Source organism: Antechinus flavipes, chromosome 1 (genome assembly GCF_016432865.1).
Source record: "Antechinus flavipes isolate AdamAnt ecotype Samford, QLD, Australia chromosome 1, AdamAnt_v2, whole genome shotgun sequence".
Classification (NCBI taxonomy): domain Eukaryota; kingdom Metazoa; phylum Chordata; class Mammalia; order Dasyuromorphia; family Dasyuridae; genus Antechinus; species Antechinus flavipes.
The window spans coordinates 224,394,619-224,410,191 of NC_067398.1; the positions used below are offsets into that span (position 1 = coordinate 224,394,619).

The 15,573-nt window shown below is 34.7% G+C and overlaps 1 protein-coding gene across 1 annotated transcript in view; it reads left to right on the forward strand.

Moving 5' to 3' along the window:
• The window catches only part of PTCH1 (patched 1), an 86,321-nt gene that overhangs the window by 47,814 nt on the left and 22,934 nt on the right, over nt 1-15,573 (forward strand). The window contains exons 14-17 of the mRNA XM_051996883.1: nt 7,758-7,876; nt 8,652-9,054; nt 9,999-10,308; nt 15,185-15,327. Of these exons, the coding sequence (XP_051852843.1) occupies nt 7,758-7,876; nt 8,652-9,054; nt 9,999-10,308; nt 15,185-15,327 (975 nt within the window). The remainder of the gene's footprint in view (nt 1-7,757; nt 7,877-8,651; nt 9,055-9,998; nt 10,309-15,184; nt 15,328-15,573) is intronic.

Genomic DNA, 15,573 nt, shown 5'->3' on the forward strand with positions numbered 1-15,573 from the left:
AGTGTACATTTATCAACGACTAACGATGTTCAAAGGACTGTGTTAAATTAAGGAAACACAAAGATAAAATGAGAATAGAACAAAACAAAAAACTCTAGTCCCTGTCTGAAAAAGAACCAGAGTGATTTTTTAAAAATATATGGCATAATTTCTGAAGTTTTCTAATTATGGATGAAAGTATCATAAAATATTATTTTCCCCCAAGTTCTGCCTATTCATGTTACCTTGCTTTTTTGATATTGTTTAGTTTTTAAAAATTGGTGGGAAGGAGGTTGTAGTAATACATGAACAGGAAAGTCAATTAGTAAATTAATTAGGTGTTTTGTGATATATTGTTTAACTTGTGATTTTTTTGTCTGAACTAGGCTTGTGTCATCATAGTCATTATTTGACTTTTAGGGATTCATCATGTATTTGAATTCCCCAAATACAACAGGATGCGAAAAATCTTTCAACCTGGACTGCACTCAGTACTTTAACTCAACTTCTTAACTTAAGCTAACAAATAAACCTTTCTCAACAAAACTATTAACACAGCTATAACTTTAAAACCCTAGAACCAGAAGGACTTTAGAAAGCCACTTAGCCCAAACCTTGAATTTTACACTTAAAAAACTGAAGCAAAAGGAAGTTAAGTCACAAGTGACAGGAAGAATTTTCAAGATATAGTTGAGATTTCTCAACTGTATATCAAAAAAAAAAAATCTAATCTTTCTACCCTTCCCCCATCTCTCTTTTTCTCCTTTCATTTATTTATTTCTATTTCAGCAATACAGATGACACCAAGATAAAACTCATGTTTTCTTTTGTTTTATTTAACTTGGTCTTTTGACCATACTAAAGATTACCCATGTAAAAATTTTAAAAGAACCCTTTACATATTTTTTTAAAAAAATCTCCTGGGAGAAAAAAATAGTCTTTAGGACACTGCATTTCTGATTCAAGCCACTAGAGCACTATTTAGTAAACTCTGCTTTCATCCCAAGACGGCCTCCTTTATGCTCCAGGAATTGTTTATACACTGGGAAACTGCCTCATTCAGTATCCCAAAAATGTCATAATTACTTCAATATTCTAAAAGAGTTGCTACTTAAAAGATATTTTGATCACTTTTTAAAAAATCTGTTGACATCTTCCAGTGGCAAATAGGCTTTACAAATTCTCTCTTTCTAAAATGTACTCAATTGTGATCATTTGTATCCAGTTGTATTCATTGTGTTTACATTGGAGAGACTCCCACAGGTTAAGTAAGGATCTGGAGTGAACCAAAATTGTTCAATCCTATAAAGAAACAGATGTTAACATCCATTTTATTCCTCCAACTCCACCCCCTGCACCCCAGTAGAACTTTTTCCAGCCTTATTAAAAGAAGTAGGTGAATTTTTCTGGTGATATTGAAATGTCTGATCTCTTCATGCATCTGTCCAAATCCCATCTCTATACAAATAAGCAGTGACACCATCTCCAGTCCTTTGGGGCAAAATAATGTGTCAAGTATGCACCCAGTGACCTGCACTGGGGCTCTGCTGGTAACTGAATGGCATTTGCTCTTCAATGAAAAAATCCCAGAACAGAACTCCTTATTGTTCCAAATGGGAAGAGTGTTTAGACTCAGACCCCATTAGGCAGGGTCCATGCCTTCTCTTTGCTCTCTAAATACATTGTCAGGGCTTTCGATGTCTTTGTTTTGCATGTCATAAGGTGTGACCAATATGAATGAGATGATTTTTCAATAGCTGATGTTTCTTTTAATCACAATACCATCATCAAAATGCAAAGTCATCCCCAGTGAACTGTACAGTGAATTGTGAAATTCCTAACTTATGCCTTAAACTCCATTTAACTCATATATCATTCTCCTAAATTTTTCTTCTTTATTTAATGTTAGTTTAAACAAGAAAACACTGGTGATTTTTGCTTTCTTGTGATGCACCTTAAAAAACTTAAAATAATTTCTTCTTTTCTCTTCTTTTCCTTCCCTCTCCTCAACATCAAAAACCACTAAGCAATAAGAACAGTTTACATTTATCTAGTACAGTATATTTAGAAATAGAGATGCCCTTGATTTCTTCCCACTTTTCTTTATTATTACATGAACACATGAAACAAGATAATTCTTTAGAAACTTAGAATAGCTAGAAAAAGGAAGGACACATAAAAGGGGCTTTAAACTAAGGTGTTTCATGGGTGATTACTATTGTCAATACCTCTTTGATTGGTATAAAACGCCCTTTAGATTTCTCTGAGTAGACAGACTGTGAGCTCCTCAACATTTCATTTTTGTCTTTATCCACATAGTATATTGCCTACTAATAGATGTTTAATAAGTTCTTTATGATTGATTATTGATTTGTATGCCTATATTTCAATTAACAGGAAGGGAAGAAATCAACCAATTAATCAGTAATGAAGGGAGAGAAAGGCACAAATTTCATTGATTCTTTTTTTGGGGTTTTATATATGTTTCTGTGGTACAGAACACATACACTGTGGTACAGTGGACCTACTGGGGCACAATAGGGTCATCCATTAAGAGTTTAAAAGGATCTCAGGTCATGTAATCCTATCTCCTCATTTTGTAGATGAGGAAACTTGAGCCCAAAGAAGTTAAATGACATACAAATTAGCCACAAGTAGTAAGGTCAGGACTTGAGTTCCTTTGACCTTGAATCCAGTATTCTTTTATCTATATCATGCTATCGCTTTTATTTTTGTGTATGTCAGTGTCTCCATTCTTCCAAACATTTAGTATATTGTAGCAGCATTTGATAGTTGCCCGAAAATTGGGGATTCAGCTCATGGGAAGGCTATAATGACTCTGCAATTAAGATTCTGCCATATGCTGCTTATTTGTTTGAGTTCCCTGAGACTCTTCCTATCCTTTACATTTCCATCTTATGGGATATATATAGGATGATAAAAGAACAAGTAAAGTTCAGAGAGGGAGGAGAGGTCATTTATGATTGTGGGTGGAGAATGGTATTCAAGCAGGTCCTTGAATGGTGGCTAGGATTTCAGCAAGTGTCCACTGGTTTGGAAAAGCTATTCTAAAAGCAGAGAAGGACATTAATAAAAAGAGTAGGGAGCCAAAGGCTTTGTAGTTGAAATCCTGCTATTCTTAGAAATTGCCTTAATTTTTCAAATTTCATTTTCAAACATTTCATTAGTAATTGCTTCCTGAGTAGAAGTTTGGCTTTTGGGAAAGGTTCATTAACTCTTCTGGACCATTGAGGTACCACTTAGTGAACTATGATGCAAGGGCCTGAAAATTTTCCTGTACCCCTCCCCCACTATGATTTGCTACATTATTTTAGGTATGGGAAGAATTGCTTCATCAAGGATACTTCTTAATTGTGCATAATGGAAGTTAAAAATACTTCCCTAATAACTACATTTGTAACTTTTATGTAAAATAAAGAACTCAATGATAACATTCATTGTTACATGCATTTTAATATATTATAGGTCAGATTGTATCCTTCTATAGATAATGGCAGTATTGAGTATGAATTAATTCAGTATTGTTAGGGAAGAATATGTACTAATCTCCCAAATCAGTATTAATATATCCTTTTTTTTTTTTTAAGAAATAGAGAAGGGTGGGGGGTTTTTCCTATCAGAGTATAAAATGTATGAGATCAAAATATGTGGATTTTTTTTTATCTTTACAACTAACATAACAAAATATGTTTATGTACTTATTTTTTACATATCATTAGATGTATCTATAATTATATGGGCTAGTTATCCTTTTAATTATAGTCTGTATTGGGAGGTCTCTGCAAAAAGCTTCCTCTGCCAATACAGATCAACAGCTTCCTTGCAATTTACTGTTTTATAAAGTTGTCTGAAGGCATTAAGAGAAAGGCTTAATTATTTGCCTACAATTACAGAGTTAATATGTCAAAGGTGGGTCTTGAACTCGAGACTTCCTTTCTCTGAACTTAGCTCATTATCCATTATGCTAAGCTGCTTTTCTCATAAGATATTATATACTCTAAGGAATATCCATAGTTTCTTCAGAATATGGACCTGTCAAGAAACTGGCCTGGCCTGTTTAAATATAATTTTTTTAAAAAGACTCACTACTTTCCTTTTCTGGCACCAACAACTTTCTATACTGCTGTTGTAAGAATTTAATTAATAAAAGTAAAGCCTTGGGGTGCTAAGGGTATTGAAAGAGGGAACATCTGGGCTCTTCATGTTCTATCAGAAGGGAATTGCCAATCGTCATCCATAAGGTGGAAGTCTAAGTGACAGGCATCCTTGGCTGCTCATCACCTCTGGCTATGATATACACCCACTCTCCTTGGGTGGTCTGCCAGGAATGGAAAATAGCAGCACATACCTTAGGTAGGGCCCCAACCTACTAGCCTTGCTTGGCTTCTCTCTCTCAGTGACTCCAGCACAAACAACTATTATTCTTTCACTTCACTTAACAGATGCAAGAGTAGCAGCTGGGTTTTCTAAGGGATAGAATCACTGATATTAATGGGGGAAAACCACAAAATGTGTGTTTCATTCCATTTCAGATATCACCCCCTCCCCAGAAATATAGTCTGTGCTTTTCATTTATACCTTTAAAAAAAAAGAAAGAAAGAAAAGAAAAACAAGAAAACCATGAAGTTTTCTTTTTGACTGCTTTGCCCACATGTTTCTTTTTCCTAGGACTAACACTCCCTCCTTCTAATCTAGTCTCCATATTCTATGTTCCTTACTTTCCACCATTGAAAAGAGTAGGGTTGGAAAAACAGTCCTTCTATACTCAATCTCTAGGGCATAAAGCTAATACATTTCAGAAATCTTCAGCATCATATATTCCACCAACTCTTTTTTTTTCATCAGTCTCTCCTAAAGAAAAATAAAAACAAATTTTTAAATGGATAAACTTCTTTAAAAGGAAAAATATTTTATAATTTCATTTAAAAGAAATCACTAGGAAATGAATGCTTTTGATTTTGATTCATTCATTAAACAATTTTTTATTAAATGCCAAAGAAGACCAAAGTAATGAGTGAGGTACTGGGGAGACATAAAGACAAAGCTCCCCTCAGATTTAATTACCAATCTCTTAAAATCATATTGCCTCTATGTGGTATAAGGCTATATGATGCATGCCCAGCAATCTGTTTTATTCAGAGAATTCTCAAAGGTCCCAGATTTTTTCCTTGAATGTATTAAGTGATGGTTTGGCATAAATTAACCTTTCAGGCATAAAAGAACTTCATAGTATTAAAGTATTATGTTTATATACAATATTATATTTAATATAAAACTATGTGTCATACATGGCTCTTTTCAACAATGAGGTAATTCAGACCAATTCCAATAGACTTGTGATGGAGAGAACCATCTGCATCTAGGAAGTAGATTGTAGGGACTGAATGTGGATCACCACATAGTATTTTCACTTTTTGTTGTTGTTGTTTGCTAGCTTTTTTTCTCTTTTTTTCTTTTTGATCTGATTTTTCTTATGCAGTATGATAAATGTAGAAATATGCATAGAAGAATTGCACAATGTAGATTACTTGCTGTCTAGGGGAGGGATAGGGGAAAGGAGAAAAATTTGGGATACAAGGTTTTGCAAGGATGAATGTTGAAAACTATATCTTTGCATGTATTATGAAAATAAAAAGCTATTATTAAAATATATGTCATAAATCTTATGACATTTTTATATTAAATATGTGATATAGTAAAATCTTCATAGTATTGTTTAGATTTTGCCTTCAGATAACATTTCACAGTATTTTCAAATGGGAAAGATCATTAAGGAATGAAAAGGTGCATCTAAAAATTTTCTGTTCAAGGAGATTAAAAGTTACTAAATATAAAACAAATCATTTAAAAAATTCTCTCCTTATAAGGAAGCAGCACAGAAATTCATCCAGTCAATTATTAAGAGCATCTGTCTCTAAGCTATGCAGGATGTAGTCTAACCTCTTAAGATTCCTCTTATAATAAACCCTTTTAAAACACTATCATTTTTTTTCTGGGTGATGTTATGAATAGAGTACTAGGCCTGGAATCAGGAAGATCTGAGTTCAAATGTAGTCTTAGACACTCATTAGTTGTGTGATCTTGAATGAATCATTTAACTTTTTTTTGCCTCATTTCCTCAGCTGTAAAATGGGGATGTTATGATCGTAACTCCCAAGGTTGTTGTGAAGATCACATTTGTAAAGAGCTCTTAGCCCAGTGATTAACAATAGTAGGCATTATATAAATGCTAGTTATTAACATCATCATTATTATTCAAATTTTGAGTTACCACCTGTTTCTACTTTTTCTTTCCCCATGTGTTCTCCCGTTTGAAAGTATTTAGCAATTAGCTGTCCCTTACCAAATATCACAAAAAAATTTAGTGTAAAATTATTGTTTTAATTTTCTAAGTGTTTTTATTTAAATCTTGATCATTTATATTTTCAGAAGAAAAATTATAATAGCTTTCTTCTCACTTATCTCTCTATTCAACTGGCTTTCTGTTGACTTAACCTGTACAGACCCAATTTTATGATCTTTTTTAAGTCAGCAGGAGGTTTGCTGGAATGCTAAACTCTAACCTAAGGGTTATGCTACATTATGGAGTGATTTTAAAAAATCTATACTTGTGTATTCTTTATATGCTATAATCACATAAATGAATTTCTTTCTTGCTTTACTATCCTTGGCCTTTTATTTTTAATACGCATACAAAGCAGCACCACAGGGTATTGCAGAGGATATATGAAGATGATTAAAAACCCCATAGGAAATGTTTGAAAGTTTAATTTGTTTGTAAAAGGTGACATGATATACTCAATCTGTCTTATGCATGAGTTCTAAAAATATCAAATCAGTGCCATTCTAGAAATTTACAGAAAAGGAAGGTATTTTTTACAAACCACCTCAAAAATATCTACATTGTTCTATCTTTGTATGTGATTTAATTCTTTTATAGTAATTTATAAGTAGAACTTCAAAAAGTTAAATTATATGCTCAGAATTTTTTATTTCATTCAATTAGAGGTAATAGACATTAAGTACACAGATTTATAAAACTGTGTTCTAGGTACTAGAGCTACAAATAGAGATAGTCCTTGCCCTCAAGGAACTTACATTCTACTATGAGGAATACAATATTCATAGAGAAAAGTAAATTCAAAGTCTATACAAAGTAGTTTCAAGAGGGAAAGAAAGCACTTAACTATGTGGCTGGGATGGGGGGTGGTTGAGGGTTGTTGAGGAAAAGCAAGACCTTTTAGGGTTTAAAAAATGTGGAGAATCTCAGAGAAGACCAATTAAGTTCTTTTTTCATATTTTATAAATGATGGTGAAAATAGTTGACTTTGAGACTTGGAAAGAAATTTGCATACATGATCTCATTTGATTAGATGAGGAAACAGACTAAGTTACTTGCCCACGGTTATATAGCTAACTGAGGACTAGGACCCAGGCTTTCTAACTCCTAGACCAGATTTGTTTTCTCTTTCTTCAGTCACATACATCATTGTCTTTTAGTGATGGGATTGTAGCCAAATGACAGACTAATAAACCCATGAAGGGATGTCTTCTTACCTTATTTAGTCTTTTTCTGATTTAGCTATATCATTCACTGTCAAAGATTACAGTTTAAAAAATTCAAGTATATTACTTCAAGTATAACTGGTTAAAATTCAAAGGAACTTGAAGTCTTTTTAAAATCATTTCCCATCTTGAGAATTAATCTATTCCTGACCTTAATTTTTTTCTTTTTTTTTTTCCTTGTTTTTTTTTAGGCTGCTATTGTTGTGGTATTTAATTTTGCCATGGTTCTGCTCATTTTCCCTGCTATTCTAAGCATGGACCTATATAGACGGGAGGACAGGAGGTTGGATATCTTCTGTTGTTTTACAAGGTAAACCTCTGTGATAATCAAATTTGTATTCAGCATTTAGAGAGCAGTACTATTTATACAGCATCTTCTAATTCATAAATTTAAAGATAAAGGCAGTTAGGTAGTAGGATATTTACCATATATAGTTTTGGAAAGAAGAATTTCAGAAATCATGAAAGTGGGTGAAGGGAAGGTTAGATTCACTATCATTCATTGTGCTTTAATTGGATATATTCAGGGTCAGCCATCTGGTTAGTTAGTTTATTCTTCTTTATACAGATTTTTTTTAACATATAAAGGAGAGATGGTCATTAACTATTTAACACATTGAGAAAAAATGATTTGGGAGTATTTGTCAAGTCATTTGTATATTATTTTTACTTTATAGATTTAAATATACTGAGTCTTAATATTATAACAGGAAAAGTCTAGACTAAGAGTCAAGAAACCTGGATTCCACTCTTGATTCTGTCTCTCCTTAGCTTTGTGACCATTGGCAAGATCCCTCATCCATCAAGGGTGGATAATGCTTGCCCTTCACCCAGAGTTATTGGAGGAGGGTCAAAAGAGGTTAGAGGTATGAAGGATATTCTAACGAGACATATTATCAGTGGTTTATATTGTAGAGTACACAGCATGAATCTGAACAGTTGTTGAGTTTTTTTAAATAGTGTTTTCTTCTTAAGTCAAACATGCATAAGATTAAAAATACCAAGTGATTAAATTTTGTTAATTTCAGTGCAACCTTTGAATCCTTGGGTTTTGTTTTTTGTTTTTTTCCCCCAATTCCTTTCAGTCCTTGTGTCAGCAGAGTCATTCAGGTTGAACCTCAAGCCTACACAGATTCCAATGACAACACTCGTTACAGCCCTCCACCGCCATACAGCAGTCACAGCTTTGCTCATGAAACTCAGATCACCATGCAATCAACAGTTCAGTTGCGCACTGAATATGACCCTCATACCCAGGTGTATTATACCACCGCAGAACCTCGCTCAGAGATCTCTGTACAGCCTGTCACCATGACACAGGATAACCTCAGCTGCCATAGTCCAGAAAGTACAAGCTCAACAAGAGATTTGCTCTCTCAGTTCTCAGACTCAAATCTTCATTGCCTGGAGCCACCTTGTACTAAATGGACCCTTTCATCTTTTGCTGAGAAACATTATGCGCCATTCCTCTTGAAACCAAAAGCCAAGGTAATCTGTCAAAAACGATGATTCTACCTTTCATTTAGAAAAGGAGCTCTTAACCTGGGGCCCATGAACCTGTTTTAATAACTATATTTCTACATGATTATTTTCTTTTGTCATATCACGTATTTTATTTTGTTCAAACAAAAACCTTACACGGAGAAGGGAATCATGGACTTCTTGACAATCCATCACAGAAAATGAAGTACATGATACAAAAAAGGTTGAAAACTTATACTTGAGAAGAATAAATGAAGAGCCAGATGGACCCGTGGTTAGAGTGCTAAACTTTGATTCATGAAGTTCTGAGTTCAAATCCAGCCTCAGATACTTAGTTATATGCTGCTAAGCAAGTCACTTAAATGTCTGATCCAATTTTCTTTTCTGTAAAATGGGGCTAACAACTCCCACTTTCCATCATTGTTGTGAAGATAAAATGAAATAATATTTGTAAAATACCTTATAAACCTTTAAAAGCACTATATAAAAGCTAGCTATTTTTATTATTCTATGATATTGGTTAAATTTACCAGTTTCTTCTCTCTTACCCACCATCTTTTTTTTTTGTTTTTTGGGGAAAAAGAACAACTTATTGTGTGCTACGTTTGGATATTCTAGGGGATTCCTCAAAGTCAAGATCAATAGGCCTGTTGATCTATTTGTTTTAAAAGGAAGAACTCAGAGCATGTTTTATGCATCTCTAGTAGAAAATATCCCCTAGAGTTTCTTTGAATAGATTGTTTATCGTTGTGAAATCTCTTCTATAACTCCTAGTGACATGATTGATATTGATCTGATTCCCAGGAGGAGAAACTCATTAATGTTAATTTAATCTTGAGCCAGGATGGTGGTATCCTGCTTGTGAGTGCTTATGGTAGCCTGCATCTCTCTTTGAGAAGGGAGGCTTAAGTTGCCCAAGTTCTGATCCTCTGCCTTTTGTTTTGTTGCAGGTTGTGGTTATCTTCCTTTTTCTGGGTTTGTTAGGAGTCAGCCTGTATGGAACCACTCGAGTGAGAGATGGGCTGGATCTGACTGATATTGTGCCACGAGAAACCCGAGAATATGACTTTATCGCAGCTCAGTTCAAATATTTCTCTTTCTACAACATGTATATAGTTACCCAGAAAGCAGACTACCCAAATATCCAGCACTTACTTTACGACCTTCACAAAAGTTTCAGCAGTGTGAAGTATGTCATGTTGGAAGAAAACAAACAGCTCCCTAAAATGTGGTTACACTACTTTCGAGATTGGCTTCAAGGTAAGAAACTAGCTAGGCTCCTTTGATTTATTTATTTATTTATTTGTTTGTTTGTTTATTTTTGAGCTGGGGCAATTGGGGTTAAGTAACTTGCCCAAGGTCATACAGTTAGGAAGTGTTAAATGTCTGAGACCAGATTTGAACTCAATCCTCCTGACTTCAGGGCTGGTGCTCTAGCCACTGCACCACTTAGTTGCCCCTGGCTCCTTTTATTTTTAAAGAAATCGCTTCATTTGATCTTTGGGTTATCCAAGGGAAGAAGGCCTTTTCCTTCAGTAAAAGTCTTCTTTGGGAAAATAATCATGGATTTTGTTAAGTGATAAAACTGAAGTACTTGCAGTTTCCAAGTTCAGTTCTTATGTCTTTCAGTTTCTATTTATCTGAGGCAACTTCCTTAGACAATATCTATGTAACATAAAACTTAAGGATAATCCTATATATTAGATGCTTGCTGATCATTGGTCAAAGTGCTTTTGCATTCCCAAGGGAAATCCCATTGGTAGGTGTTGAGTCAGATTTTTCCAGCATGGGAGATATTCCTTGAAAATAAATTGATTGCTTTAGGGAGATTACTTCATCAAGTAGTACCTAATAGAATGCCCTGAACAAATTAATGGCATTTCTATATTGACTGGCCCTTTTAAGCATCATAATTTAAAATGAACTATTTTTATGATTCCCTCACTTACCATGTTTAATCAAATTATACATTATTTTGCTTACAAGTGATTAAATTGTGTATGGAAATATATTTCTTCCTTTTCCTCCTTTCTGTTAGAAATCACAAAAGTAAATGAATATTGTTGGTCTGATGAGATAATTTAAATTTTCTCTTGACTATTAATAGATTTGAGTGTTTTAGTCAGTGATTCCTAGAATATTTATAAGTTTATGCAAAAGAAACTAGCAAATTAAGGTAATTTTCAGAATTGTTCAGGCAGAAATATTTATATTGATGGATCTCTATAATTGTGAAAACACTACTTGGTACTTGGTTATTCATATAATTGCAGTAATTCTCTGCCTGGCATATGTGGACACATGCTAAGTGCCTTTTGGGATATTTTAGTTTTTACATAATAAAGAAGCCAAAAACTTTAGTGATTTTTAAATTATTCCTTTTTCCTATGAGTTTTAAATTAAATGACATATTAGACTAATTTGTGTTTAGGGAATAATGCTTCATTATACTCTGTGGCCTTGATCTATTTAATTTCATTTTGTTTTAGGGGAAAGTGACTGTAGGAGGACTCTGACTCTAAGCTCATTTTCAAACATGTTCATGAGATTAACTTTTAAGTTATTTCCTGAGTTTGTTTTCATTTTTGTGCAGTAGTTTTGAAAACAGTGGATTGGAAGTTATCAGTAGAAAGAAATCCAAGCAGTTGAAGAATGCCCTGTTTTTAATTTTTTCCCCCATTAACCAAAAGACATGCAAATAACTTGCCTCAAAGGACAAAGAGATCTGCTGTGCAAAGCCAGTTGGTATCTCAAGAGAGGAGGGTTATTGAAGAATTTATTTCAGTGTCTTTAGTCTTTCATTAGGAAGTTTAGAATGCCATGCTAATGAAGAGCTTGGGAAGAGGGCAGAAATGTATTGTCTGACTAGAGGCAGTAGATAGGGTTAAAACCTCTTTAGAGAGTATTGTAAATTATTTCTGTTTTTTTCTCTTTGAAGATTTGAAGAAGCCCTGAGATTTGTGTTCAAACTTTTCATCTATGAAAACCTTATGTTTTAATGTTATAATCATTTTTGGTAGTGAATGTAATTCATAGCATTTAGACTAAATTAGATTTTGTCACACTCCCAACACATAGCAAGCCCTGAATTTATATGCCTAACTCAATGATGTTGGGATTTGTCAAGGACCACTGTACATAAAATTACCAAATATCATGGTCATTGGCCACCTACTTATTTTCAGGACTTACGTGGCTGATTTGGTGATTGAAAATTTACTCTAGGAAGCAACTATCCACAAATCAGCTTTCTATCAAAGCATTGTGTTGGTTTTTAGCCATGTGACTCTCATTGACTTTTAATGGAGTTGTCATTGAAACTATTATGTATCTCCTTACATTGGTTTTCAATTACTTTTAGTCATTTTAACTGATAATAATATAGAGGAGAAACATCAAATTATTTTATTACACAGTTTCCAAAATGCATATGGTACAATACTAAATCAGAGATACACATTATAGTTCATATTGACTGTGCCACAAATGTGTTGATTCATAATTCATGCCAAATTTGGCAGATGCAATCTACATTATTAACATTAAATATCATAGCTCTGAAAAAGCTTTGCCACTGGAATTATATCTAATCAAGAAACATTTTTAATGATTTTTTTTTTGCCATGACATGTTTTACCAAGAGAAGTTTTCAGGCTATTATTTTAACATTTGGCTTTCATTTCACTGGGGATATTTGAGAGAATAAAAATGTTCATTGAAGGAAAAGCCAATCCCTTATAATACCTCTTATAGTTTAATATGTTGTTATGTCATCTAATTTAAGGTGATTTTTTTCTGAGTCAATCAGAAATTATTAAAATTATTTTAAATGGCTCAGTTATACCTACTGAGCAGCTGAATTCTAAAATCTTCTTGGGCTGTTTCTTCATTACCTCTGTTCCACATCATACCATTTGATATCTCAGTGGAAAGTGGCTTAGTGTACTACTTTGAAAAGAAAGTGAAAGGGTTAAAGCAAAGCTGATTCAAGTAATAAAGTCATGAAAATTCTTATTGTGGTGAGGAAAACACAAGAGTATGTTTTGTTGTTTATTTAAAGAAAAAAAGGCTTAAGGCAATAAAACAACATCTGTTCAGTACTTCATGTTGGGTGCATGCTTTTCCATGAAAAGCAGTGAGTGTGTCTCAACTTAAAAGTGACTGTTCCTTGGCGGTCTGTCCTCCCCCCACCCCATCCCCTCCGTGTGTGTGTGTGTGTGTGTGTGTATGTGTGTGTGTGTATGTCTCTCTCTCTCTCTCTCTCTCTCTCTCTCTCTCTCTCTCTCTCTCTCTCTCTCTCTCTCTCTCTTTCTCTCTCTCTCTCCCTGTCTCCCTCTCTTCCCCCCCTCTCTCTTTCTCTTTCTCTTACCCTCCATAAATGTCTCTCTCTCTCCCCCCACATGCACCCTGAATAATAAGGCCTTTCTTTCACCAACAAGACCACACATAACAGATAGCCAAATTGTCCATATAAAAACAAAGCCCAAAGCAATTACATAGAATGTGTCTAAGTGGGGTCTTCACTGCTCTCTGGTAAAGAAATAAATCTCATTTTATTTTTTCCTTTTTTTTTCCAACATGAAGATCTGTTAATTTAGGAAAATCTTGGTCAAACAAACCCCATTTTATATGAAATTTCTAAAATGAAATACTGTATTAAAATTCACACTTTCTACAACAAAAAGCATTTATCCCTTTTTAGTGGCTACATTCAACCAAAATCTGCTGCTTTTGTTCAAAAGAAGGGTGTGTGTGTGTGTGACAGAGAGAGAGAGAGAAAGAGAGAGAGAGAGAGAGAGAGAGAGAGAGAGAGAGAGAGAGAGAGAGAGAGAGAGAGAGAGAGAGAGACAGAGTATTTTGGGCTTTGGAGGTCTACTTGGGAGGTGACTTTGAAGGGAGAGGGGGGAAGGGAAAGGGAGGAAGAGGTGGTACCAGTGAAGAGTTTGTAAATGCTGGTGATCATTCAAAGCCTAGGGCTGTGTCACGGGGGGCCATGTTTTCTCTTCCAACACTTCTATCTCTTTACAGCTGTAGCTAAACGATCAGATCTGTAATGATGGTTTTGATTATGGAAGCTCAGTGCAGCTGTGTGTGAGGTGGGTTGGTGGGCTCCCTCCCACCCCCACCCCCCCCAAGTGCTCTCTTTCCTTGGACATGCGGTTTGTCATCTGTTCTCACAGAGCTTTCTTGTATTGATGGGGCTGTGGCTTCCTGTTCTAAATCTGATCCAAATTTTGTGCTGTGAGGTATTTCCCCTCCACCCACACCCCTATTCCTTCCCTCTCCTTCCTACACAGACACACATGCCCATTCTTGTGTGCACGAGCAAACAAGCGCGCACACAAATGCACACACACACATGCACCCCTTTTAAGGGTGGCAAAGAGGAAAATAACAGTTGAGAGTGAATAGGTGTTGGCTGTGATCTTTACATATGCTGGCAGTAGATCCCACAGCTTATATTAGCTACACAAGTTGAACAGATGGAACAAATTGACAAAATCGTGTTCACTCATGCTGTGCTCAAGAAGCAGCTGAGTTGCTGTTTGAAGTTGGAAGCTTGAGTGTTTTTTTTCCTCCTCTTTCAGTGGAATTTCTGGTTATATGAAAGAACCTGTAGTTTAGCACCTTACAGTTGCTAAGAGAATTAATGTGCACAGTCCATATCTTCCTTCTGGGGTGCTCTTGAATTAATGTAGTCTACCAACTTCTATTGTGGTAGGGGAAATAGTGAATAACAAGATGAGGTGAGAATTTGGAGGAGGAAGAAGAAAATGTGTATGTGCACACACATGGGTAGACGTATATTATTATGTGGCTGTATGCACATATGTATATGTATGTTTGGTACACAATTAAACGTAAAAATTTAGATTTTAATAAAAAGTGCAAAATTTACATTTTTTTTATCCTCCCAAGGTGTTAGTGGCTTTCACACTCAAATGTACTCAAGTATGTTGAGATCAATTCCAGTTCATTCATAAAAACTATGTTCTCATAAATGTCATCAAACAGAATGCATATTTAATATTGTTTTAAAAGGATGATTTATTTCTCATCTCATTTTTTTTTGTCCTCTGAAATAAATGCTAGCTTTGTTTTGGTTAGGATTTTAAGATATGCCTTCTTTCTCTAGGGTTACAGGATGCATTTGACAATGATTGGGAAACTGGGAAGATCATGCAGAATAATTATAAAAATGGATCAGATGATGGAGTCCTAGCTTACAAACTCTTGGTGCAAACTGGCAGCAGAGATAAGCCTATTGACATCAGCCAGGTAGGTACTTATGTTACAATAGAAGGAGGAGTGGATTTGGATCCAAAAAAACGTTGAAATTCTGTCTCAATCATTTAATTACCTGTTTTAAGTTTGTATAGTTCAATTATTTTCTCTGGGCCCTCAGTTTCACTGTCTATAAATGAGGAGGTTGGACTCAAAGGCCCTAAATTCTCTTCCAACTCTAAATCTATGATGTTATGAACATTGAGTGAAATGATCTAGAAAGGTTAGCTGTGTATATTT